The sequence below is a fragment of the Cololabis saira genome, chromosome 12 (assembly GCF_033807715.1).
Source record: "Cololabis saira isolate AMF1-May2022 chromosome 12, fColSai1.1, whole genome shotgun sequence".
NCBI lineage: Eukaryota > Metazoa > Chordata > Actinopteri > Beloniformes > Belonidae > Cololabis > Cololabis saira.
Genome location: NC_084598.1, coordinates 16325300 through 16336597, shown reverse-complemented (window position 1 = coordinate 16336597; position 11298 = coordinate 16325300). Strand labels below are relative to the sequence as shown.

General features: G+C 46.4%; 1 protein-coding gene across 3 annotated transcripts in view; it reads right to left on the bottom strand.

Moving 5' to 3' along the window:
• Window positions 1–5599: 5599 nt before the first annotated feature.
• The window catches only part of mecp2 (methyl CpG binding protein 2), a 33064-nt gene continuing 27365 nt past the window's right edge, over window positions 5600–11298 (bottom strand). The window contains exons 6-7 of one of the 3 annotated variants that reach the window (XR_009783832.1): window positions 6784–10906; window positions 5600–6683 (exon numbers count right to left, since the gene is read on the bottom strand). Coding sequence is in view for 1 of the 3 variants with exons in the window: in XM_061735726.1 (XP_061591710.1) it covers window positions 8177–10906 (2730 nt within the window). In the remaining 2 variants the exon portion in view is untranslated. Of the gene's footprint in view, window positions 10907–11298 lie in introns of all 3 variants that reach the window. The other 2 variants (XR_009783831.1, XM_061735726.1) reach the window with 2 other exon arrangements.

The following is an 11298-nucleotide window of genomic DNA, read 5'->3' as shown; positions in this document are numbered from 1 at the left end:
AAGAAAAAGAAAACACCGCAAGAGTCCGCAAACCCCGCTGTGAAACAGTCCGCAGCTCCGGTGTGCTGCTGCTGGAAGAGCCGCTGCTCTACCTGAAGTCAGGACGACACCAGATGTGTGAGATGTTTTCAGAGTGGCTGAACTTCACCAGAGGGAAGGCTGATTTATGGTTCCGCGTTACACCAACGCAGAGCCTACGCCGTAGCTTACGCCGAACCCTACGGCGTAGGCTCTGCGTCGATTTAACGCAGACCATAAATCAGGCTTTAAGCTCGTCCTCACGGAGTAACGGGCTAACTGGCAGCGACCCCTCCTGGTCACAGACAGGTACAACACCTGCGTGTGTTTACCAGTTTACAGTTGTTATTCTATAAAAAAAACCCAGCTGCTTCACAATAAAATAAAGTTTCACCAATTAAAGCCCTAAATGAAAATAAATGCAGTAGTTGATTTTGATGCAGTCGCCCAACTTTAATTTCATCAGCATGTTGTTGGCGTTTGGGGTTCATAAAGCAGTTCACGCCAAATATATCAGCAATATTTAGCTCCAAAGCAAGTTCATAAAAGTGGTAAGAATTTTTAGCACATTTACAACAATATTTGTTAACTTAAAAAATACTAAATAGTTAAATATATTTTTAAATGTTATACTTAAATGTTAAATCTAAATTTAAATGTTTAGGGTGACACTAAATATTTAGCTTAAATGCAAATGCATGAGAAGGGGGAAAGAGGAAAAGGGGGGAGGGAAAATATATATATATATATATATATATATATATATATATATATATATATATATATAGAAGAAATATAAAAAAAAATAAAAAATATGTGTTGAACTTGTTAAGGGTTAGTCTTACTGTTTTTTTTTCCCCCAAGTCTTAATATGTCCATTAGGGAAGGGAAGGAATTTTCTTGGGAAGCATCGTCCTGGATTTTCCCCCCAGGAACTGCTGTGCTATACACTGGGCTAACCCACGAATGTCTATGAAGTCTGACAAAATCTCTGGTATTCCCCAGCAAGGCCTTTGCTCATGTGTAGGCTTGCAGTCAGACTGCTAGCATTAAAAATAAAATGAGCATCATTATTATTATTTTTTTTCTTTTTCTTTTTCTTTATACTGTTCTTGGTTGTTTTTCTTGTCTCTGGGTCTGTTGTGAGTGCTGGGTTGGGGATGGGAATGTGGGAGGGATATAAAAAGATGGGAAAAATGGAAGGATGGAAGTATTCCCAGTTATTTTGCTTTACTACTGTTGTACAATGTGAAACTATTTCCAATAAAAAAAAAAAAATGCAAATGCACACTGCCGGTAACCGGAAGCAGTCTCAGTCAACCGTGAATCAAAAAACGAATTGGAACCGACTTATAGGGAGAATTTAACAGATAGAATGACTAAGCAGCAGCGTATGAGATGGACGGTTGCCGAACTGTCCTTTTCATTTTATTGTGCACAAACACTCCTCACAACACAGTTGAAGCTGGTCAACTTACACAAACACTCTCTGGGTCCGCTCTCTCTACCAACCTCGGGAGAGCACCAACATGAACACAGGCCCTGCCCTCTCTGTCCCACCAACCACCAGTCCACCCCTGACTGACTTGACCTGTGGTTAGGTGATTGACAGAGCGAGGAGAAGACAGGCCAACTGCATGCCTGTAACGTTCTTCTGGGTCGTTAAAATACATTATAGTGACAATAACCTAAAACATGTTTGGGTTGGAGGAGTTAAGATGTGTTTTCGTGGTGCTAGAGAAATGGTCTCAAAGCTTAGTCTAAACTTCTGAAGCTTACACCCAAGTTATTAAAATCTTCTTCTCCTTTCGGCTTTTTCCTTCAGGGGTCGCCACAGCAAATCAGTTGCCTCCATCTGAGCCTGTCTTCTGCATCCTCTTCTCTCTTTGTTTGCCTTTGCCACCTCTACTTTCACATTACGCAGCATCTCCCTGTACTCCTGTCTACTGTCTTCAGTCCTCTCAGTGTCCCACTTCTTCTTAGCCAACCTCTTTCTCTGCATACACTGCTGCACCTCCTCATTGCACCACCAAGTCTCCTTATCCACTTTCCTTCCAGATGACACACTAATGGCGCTTTTATACTAGTACCTACTCATCTCGCCTCCACTCGCCTTGCCCTCGTTTGTTCTTAGACACCCAAATGAGAAGTAGGCGGGTTGGAGCGAAGCTGCTGTGACGTATTTGATTGTGTGATCTAAACGGAGAAGACAACAACACTAAAGATGTAGAACATGGAGGAGATGATAAATGTGCTGCTGGGCCTGTGACTTATGTTCGATATCAAGTTAAAAAATGAGAGTGAAAGAAGCTTCAAGCGGCAATGCTTTTTTTTTTTGTTTGTTTGTCTCGGAGCTGCTGAAAAGTCCGTTGATAGCCACGAGCAGCTATGAAGTGCCAGAGCTCCTGGTAGATCTGGTCGTTCCTTATCGCCCGTCTACATCCCTTTTTAATTCTCTCCTCAGCCACCAGGTTTATGAACATCTGCACCTCAGAGTTGGATCATGAAACAGACTTTCTGCGCTCTCATTGCCTGCCGAATAAATTGAACAAGGTGCGAGCCGTTCTTTCGCTGATTTCCGCCTCCTGATTCAAACGTCTGGCGGCCCAACGTGTGTAAACAAGTAAGCTCACCATTTCTTCATAAGTTTATATGGACTGTTTTCCTCATGTGCTGAGTTATATTTTTCCATATGAAGTCGAAGAGTAATTTATGGAGTTTATCATCAAGGTTCAGAGTCGAAGCGAGAGCTTCCTTCTGCCATCGTGATCAATGTCAGATGTCTAAGGTGACACTGACTTAACTCTACCTATAAGAGGGATAAAATTTAGATTCTGTCTCTTTAAATGCGCAACTTTGGAGATCTGATCAGATCTGGAGCAGTCTTTGACACCATGAGTTCATTATTAATGTTCAAGTATAAGAGAACTTTTTGATGACATTGACGGTGACTGAAACTTTATCTTTGTTTTGTAAAAATAAAGCAGTGTAGTGATTAAATCTCTAAGATGACTTCTTTCAGAAATGAACAGGTCTTACCCTCTTGTGATCAAGGAGATGCTTCAGGACGTAGCTCCAGTGTAAGGTTTCTCAAACATTTTAGTTTGAAGTTTTTGCCCTCAGAGAGCAAGAGTAAAATTGTTAAGAATGTTGTAAGAACAAACGACAGATAAACGTGAGAAAAAGCCCACTGGAAAGAAAAAAGATGAAGAATCTTAAAATTCAACTGTGACAAATGTCCAGCAGACATGGAGATGGAAAGGGGTGACAGAGGAAAAGGAAGATTTCATGAAACAAACCAGTCCCCTCCACCTACGGTCAAACATCCAAGAGCGATGGCTAAACCCGCTCCAGCGGCAGCTGAAACCGCCGGCTGCCATTCAAGCGTGAGGTTTGATATACAAAGTAACAAGATGAACTTAAAAAATCTGGGGAAATTTTGATATGTGCATGCCCGCCTGGTGCCAATTTGTTGCCTCTTGCTGCTGCTTCTATTCAGGGTGGTTCTGGGTGTGTTCAGGGTGGTTGTGGTTCAGGTGGTTGTGGTTCCCACACCTCTCAACTCTGAGAATTGTTCTATACCACGTCAGGAGTTTATAAAAAGCAATACATTTATTTCTAATGATTGACAGTTGGCTCAGCCAATGGTTAGCCGTTATCAATTCCTCATCTGTAATCATCACGCTACCACGAACCAACCACCCGTTTGTATTAACCAGCGTCGGTTAAACATAACTGTCATTTTTGATTTCACAGAACATAATGTTTTGTTGCGTTGTTCATTATACTAACGGACCACTGCTGAAATGGTGGGTTGGGCTGCGTCCCAATTTACCCCCTCGCCCTCGTTTTCTTCACTACCCCTAACTTTTGCGCGTTCCCGTGAGGGTAGTGGTGTCCCAATTCCTCTTTTCACCTAGGGGGAGGGGGCATAACGAGGGCGAGGGGCTGAGAATAGCCCCTTCAAATCTAGATTTCTCATGCTGACTTGGCGAGCGAGGGGCTATGAAAATTTCCCAGAATGCTACGTAAGCTACGCCGTAGGCTCTGCGCCGATTTGACTCGCCGACCGAGGCAAACGTCACTTGCAGACTCGTCTCAGATTGTGACCAAGGGAGCAACCATTTTTTTGTGAGAAATAGAGAAATAATCCTGTGACTCGTCAGATTTGTTTTGGATGTTTCTGATATAATAGTTTTCAGAAACCACCAAGTAATCCAGCTGTTATCTGGGTAATTTACACACTTTCAGATAAAGTTGCCAAAGATCACGCCACAATAAAGGGATTTATGGTTCCGCGTTACACCAACGCAGAGCCTACGGCGTAGGTTACGTAACCTACGCCGTAAGTTCTGCGTCGATGTACGCGGCGACGCGCGCCGTACGCCGTACCCTACGCCGTACCCTACGCCGTAGGCTCTGCGTCGATTTAACGCGGACCCAAGCTCCGGAGCCGGCAGACAGAAATCTCGAAATTTCGGAGCAAATTTCTTAACAGGCGTAGCTACAACTGTTAGATTTCATCTATTAAACCAACATCTTCCTAAATGATTTATTTCAGCCAGCGTAATTCTCAACAGAGCTGCAGGTTTCTCTCCCGGGGCTGACGGAGCAACTTGACCCGGCGGACACGTCTGTTCTCGGGCTGTGAGCTGCTGCTGCTCCCCGGGGGCGCCGGCTCTTCTCATCTCCGAAAACGTTGAGTCAAATTTCTTAACAGGCGTTATTTGGATAAACTGAGCCCAGGTTGGGGATCTTAAAGGTTATTTTTACGGCTGAAAAAATATTAAAACCTAATAAAGTGCCATATTAACAGCGCTACAGCTGAAATTAAAACAGCTTTTGGCTCTCAGCTTCCTGATCAGGGTAGGGATGAAAACGAGGGGGAGTGGGGGTATTGGGACAGGCACCTGGGCCAAGTGCCCTAGATTTCAAGTGCCCTAAAATCTCCCCCTTCTTTTTTAGGGGGTAGGGGAGAAAAGAAGGGCAAGTGAAGAAAAGAAGGGCGAGTGAAGGAGAATTGAGATTGGGGCCTTGGTCTGGAATGATCTGAGGCTCATCTAAGAGTTAAGAAGGCGTATGATTGTCTTAAAAGATGCAGTTTTAAAGCCTGTAGTGTCCATAAACGGCTTCTCCCACAATAACCAAAATGTATCCCAAAGAGTCAAAGAAATGAAAGTGATGCCAAAGGGAGTTTGATAAACGATGGAAGAGTGAGCAGGTTTGTGCTTTAAACAGAAAAAGGGGTTTTGTGTGAGTGAGTGTCGGTGATTAAGTACGATGTACATAGACACTGTGACATCAAACATGGATCTAAGCGCTAAACTCAACGTACAAGGAAAGCAAATGGTCCATGGACTTCGATCAAAGCAAGACACGATTGTAGAAGCAGGAGTTGCAGCAGCATCTTACGCCGTGTCACGTGTCTTTAGAACTGAAAAACCACAAAACCGATGAGGAAAACAGTTTTATAACGCCGTTAACAGATGACGATTAACGCTGAGCAGAAGAGATGCAGCTCTTCCTCCTGTGATTGTGGGTGTCGGTGTGAAGAAGAAGAGTCAAACACAAGACGACACCGTCAGGGGACAACAAACGCTTTTAGTTAGAAAGAAAAATAAGAAAACAGGTAAAAACTAGTTTTGTCTACAGCGACAGTGTATTCTGGAGTTCCAACCAGAGTCAAAGCAGAATATTCATCCTCAACATCAGCAACTATGAGGTCACCACACGTCACTACTAAGTCTAGAAACACAACATGGCTTGGCTGACATGGTGGCTTCTGGCAAGACGCACAATATTATAGGCACTAAACTCTGGAACATGCAATATGGAGGCTGGTTACTGAAGACTGAGCTGGGTCCAGTCCCACGGGCGGGTCCAGTCCCATGGGCGGGTCCTGCTCGCAGGGTTCTGTAGCTGAAGCTGACGGGCAGCGCCACGTTCACATAGGCCAGGTCACCTGTGTGAGGTCACGGCCGTGCGGCCTCGGATGAGGACATTCGTGCAGATGTTTGCAGAGAGTCTGGGAGTCCAGGTCGGAGAGTCACGGAGTGCTGATGGCAGGTTGTGGGAGTGAATGAGCGGCACTGGCTGGGATTCAGTACCTCACACACCTGTTTCCTGACTGCGGCATGTGGAACTCTGTTTGAGGAACAATTACAGGTTCACACATGTCCAGGTTGGTTTATACAGGTCTCTGCTTCCTTTTCATGTTTGTCTGCCAGGTTCTGATCTTCCTCAGATATATTGATCACTGCTCGTTAACTGGGGATTGAAGGACACTTATTCTGCTTTACCTGATCATTGAAGTTCAAAATTATCTTAAACCGTCATACAGCCGGTTTTCAGGACAACTAGCTGTGATTTTAAGAGGTGCATGACAGATTCAGCAGTAAATAAAAGTTTTGAAAGAGCGCTCATACCGGAAACTCCCTGATTTTTTATATTCTGTCGGCTTATTGGTGCTCTAAACTCCAACCAGAGATCAGCCCCGCCCCATGCACCTGTCCCCACATATTGTCAGCCCCCAAAAACCTTATAAAAACATGATTTTTGCTCACATTTTGATGTTGCTTGGCATGTCTTTTGGGCTGGAAAGCATCAACCCACTGTACTCTGGACCTGAGCAGAACCAAGCTGGGCGCAGCAAACGGGTGGAAGATCTATCAGACACGTAAAGTTCAGGATGAAACCCTTTACAGGAACACTGGTATGTTCAGAAGTAGGAACTTTAGTGCGTTTAAAGTGATGTGAATACAACACCTGAAACACTGCAGCTGATTAATAAATGAAGGATTTGAAAACTCCATTGTCCTCAAATAGCTGCAGTTGTACCGTTGTTGTGGCGTGCTGCCTCTGATGCTGAGTACCCACAGAACCTTCATTTTCGGCTCAGTGCTAGTGGAACATCTGAGGATGGGATGCAGTGCTCAGTGACTCCCAGATCTGGACTCAGACTCACAGTTAAGATAATTCTGTCCATGGTCTGCACACCTTATATAGTATATGACGCTGAACCTGACCTCAGTCCTGTTGGACTTCTACAGGTGACGGTATAACCTGGCCGGGTCGGCCTCTGCAACTGTTTGCTCCGGATGAAGGCCTGCAGGGTCTCTGAGCGACATGCAGGCGGTAGATTGTACAAACTGTTCCAGACATTCAACATGGACACAATAAAAAGAGTCCTCTCCCACCCATTCTTTCAGAACTAAGAACTGAAATAAAGCTACTGTGGAAGTGGGTTTGGTTTCATATTAAAAGTGCTTCCTTTGGAAACAAAACATTACAGAAACAAACGGAATCATGAATAACAGTTTGGAAAAATCCTGGAAGAACAACCGTTATGTTGGAAACACATGAAACACCATTAAGCAACTTTTCTTCTCAATCTGACTCGTCAGTTTAAGGAGATCAGAACTCTACATCCAAACATTTCCGGCTATCTTCAGAACCAGGGCTGCGCGGATTCAGGATTCACTTTGTGCACAAGGCAATCCAAAAATGCAGTAAGAACATTTGCAAGGTCCTCTCTGCTTATTGAGGGCTTTATGAAAAAATGGGGAGGAAAACAAAACTATGAGATTTCTAGGAAACCAGTTTAAGGTGCAAACCGCCGCCCAACACATCAGCTCTGAGGCTTTCAGTTGGGGACCAGATTAAATAAGGGAAGGTTGGTCAACTGGAGGTGTTTTAGGTCTGGGACCATCAGTAATATCAGAGTTTAAAGCTATATCACAAAGACAAAACAATAACTACTAAATAAAAAAAACAGGTTATATTCCGGAAGCAACGATTCATCAGAGTAATGTGTTGTTAAGCGTTGATTTTAGTTCCAAACTACCCCCCTCCCCACGGAGACTAGCGGGACACAACAGCTGCCTTTTGATTATATATACACATACAATTTTTGTTTGTTTTTCCTTTCATTTGCTTTAGTTAGAAAAAGACACCATCTGTTCTGTCCAGAAGTCCTTCAGTGCCAGGCTTCTCCTCAAATCCAGAAATGCACAGTTTCAAGACAGAAGCTGCGGTGGTCCATCCAGCACTTCTTCTGTCTGAAAACAGTGTCAGATCATTCATCTCAATGACAGCCTGGCCTCAGTCCCCCTTCACCTGCTGCAGACTCAGTCCATCAGGCTACCGGCCCATCAACCAATCAGCTGACTCTTTCACTGACAGCAGTCCTCGACTCTACAGTCTCTTCGCGACTGGGACAGGGGACAGCTGATGGGGGGACGATGTCTCTAAGCTCCCTGCCTTCACCTGCTGCCTCAGGCTCCACCCGTAGACGGGCCCTACTGTCTGCCCCAGAAACAAGACCTGCCCCTGCTACTCCAGGAGGTCCAGGAGGCACAGAGCTAGGAGGTCTTGCAGTGCTGTTTGACCCTCTGTCACTTCCTAATATCTCTCTGCTTTCTGATGCCATGGCCAGCTCCACCCTGCCCTCAGCCCTGACACTCTCCTCGCTGACCTCTCTTCTTGAGAGATGACTTCCTCGACTAGGCCTCGTGGTACTCAGGTCCTGGGGCTGTTCACTCTGGTTCTGTTGAGAAGGGACAATGTTACTCCGGGTTAGGCTGGACAGTGGTTGATGAGATGAGAGATGCTGCTCATGTGGTCTCATAAACTGAGATTGAGACTCAGGACGGAGGTGTGTTTGAATCCTTGGAAGATGCGGTTGTGCTTGGGATTGGAGAACAGGTGGCCTAGACTGGGATAGAGGCTGTCTGGGCTGTGATCTGTACTGAGTCTGGAGTTGACGAGGGGATGTGTGTGCTCGGGGGGCCTGATGTAGAGGTTGAGGTTGGGTAGAGGTCCTGACCTGGGATTGAAGATGCACTTGGGTTCTGCCCTCAGGTCGACTCTGAAGGTGCGCTGGGATCCTGGCCTGTGGTGGAGAGAGAAGTTGCATTTGGGTTCTTGCCTGGGACTGGGATTGGGGTTGTGTTGTGTTCCTAGACTGGGGTTGACTCTGACTTTGTTGTGAGGTCCTTGCCTGGGGTTGACTCTGACTCTGTGGAGGGGTCCTTGCCTGGGGTTGACTCTGACTCTGTGGAGGGGTCCTTGCCTGGGGTTGACTCTGACTCTGTGGAGGGGTCCTGGCCTGGGGTTGACTCTGACTTTGTTGTGGGGTCCTGGCCTGGGGTTGACTCTGAAGTTGTGTTGGGGTCCTGGCCTGGGGTTGACTCTGACTCTGTGGTGGGGTCCTGGCCTGGGGTTGACTCTGACTCTGTGGTGGGGTCCTGGCCTGGGGTTGACTCTGAAGATGTGGTGGGGTCCTGGCCTGGGGTTGACTCTGACTCTGTGGTGGGGTCCTGGCCTGGGGTTGACTCTGAAGTTGTGGTGGGGTCCTGGCCTGGGGTTGACTCTGAAGTTGTGTTGGGGTCTTGACCTGGGGTTGACTCTGACTCTGTGGAGGGGTCCTGGCCTGGGGTTGACTCTGAAGTTGTGGTGGGGTCCTAGCCTGGGCTCGACTCTGAAGTTGTGTTGGGGTCTTGGCCTGGGGTTGACTCTGACTCTGTGGTGGTGTTGTGACCTGGGTTTGAGACTGAGATTGGCCTGGGTTCCTGCTCTGGGCTTGGTATAGAGACTGAACTGATGGCCGGTGCTGGGGCTGTTTGATCTGGGTTTGAGGTTGGGATGAGTGCCTAGGCTGGGTTTGAAGATGGACTGTTGAAGGGGACTGGGTTTGTGATTGTGGTAGCCTTGTTTGGAGTGGATGAACTTGCAGAACAGGTGGGGACTGAAGTGACTGGGTTTGGTGCTGGGATGGGGAGTGAGCAGACTGCGATTGGTTTTTTTGGTTTGTGGCATGTAACTGGCTGTGAGTTTGGGGTGGGGGTTGTTGGGGATGTGGCTGGGGTGGGATCTGCTTTGTTGGAGAGGACTGGGACAACGTTTTCACCTGGGCTTGGGACTGACTAGAGAACTGAATTTGAGGGCTGAGCTGAGGCTGGTGGGGAGGTTGAGGGACAGGGTGCGTAGGTTCTGTCAGGGACTCAGGGACAGACTTGGGATCGGGACCAGAGGGAGCTTGGTGCAACAGTTGGGGCGTGAGCTCAGGCACCTTCTGCGGTTCCACTTGGGCCCTGGACTGGCTGGGGGGTACTGGGTGTCCAGAGATGGGAGGAGAAAGTGGAGATGGCGGTCGATCTAACGTTGAGGCAGAGGACTGTTGGTGGCGATGATGATGATGGTGATGGTGATGGTGGTGATGGTGGTGTTTGTGAGGTGGTCGCTCCTTTCTTTTGTGGCTCTTTGTGGGGCTAATGCTACTACTGCTGCTGCTACTCCTCCCCTCCCTACCTTCACCTTCACCTATTTCCTCTCCTCTGCTTCCTTCATCTCCTGTTTTTTCTTTGTGCTTTCGACCCTTGTGTATCTTGTGTGCATGTGATTGGCTGACATCTGCGGCAGGGGGTTCTGATTGTGACTGGCTCTGTTCAGAGGGAGTAGGCATAGGATCCGAGCTCAGAACGTCCTCTGCTGTACCTCCCTCCTTCTCTGCAGTAGACTTACTTTCCGTTACAGCCGGTGTAACCATTGGAGTCTGAACACTCTCCATCTCCTCCACTGTTTCTCTTGTTTTGCGTTTTTTGATTGGCAGGGCTGTTTCTTGGACGACAGGTTTGGTGGAAGACTCTTTGGCAGCTCTTCTTTTGGCCTCAGCAGCCAAGATGGCAGCTGCTGCGTAGGTTCCAGCTGTTGTGCTACCAGATATTGATGCAGAGGAGGTCGATGCCATGGCAGCAGATGTTCCTGCTGAGGCTGACGCTGGTTTCCTGCCTCGCTTTTTGGGGGCAGTCTGAGGTGGAGGTGGAAGTTGCTGTTCCGATTTCCTCTTTCTACCAGGACGGGCCTTGGACACCATGGAAGGAGACACCACCTGGGAATTACCAATTCAACAAGAAGCACAAGTGTCAGTACTGATACTGAAACAGTAAACATAAACAATCACAACAGCATGACTCAAATAAAATCCTCCATTATGCTTTGTAGTGGTTTGCAATAGAAATAAGAATGCCTTGTTTGCCATTGTACAGCTATAACGAGAGATTCAATATTTAGGAGAAAATTTAGAAGAAAAAAAGGGCTGAAAAAAAAATTGTTCGGTAAAACAGTATTCATAAAATAAAGAAGTATCCGAAATATAAAAACAGTATATTTTCTCAAAAAGTAACCCAATTTTCTGCAATGAAATGAGCGGCATTAAAACAAAAATGAATTATGTGAAGAAATAGAGTCTCCCCCGGTATTATATATATATAGTACTTTTTT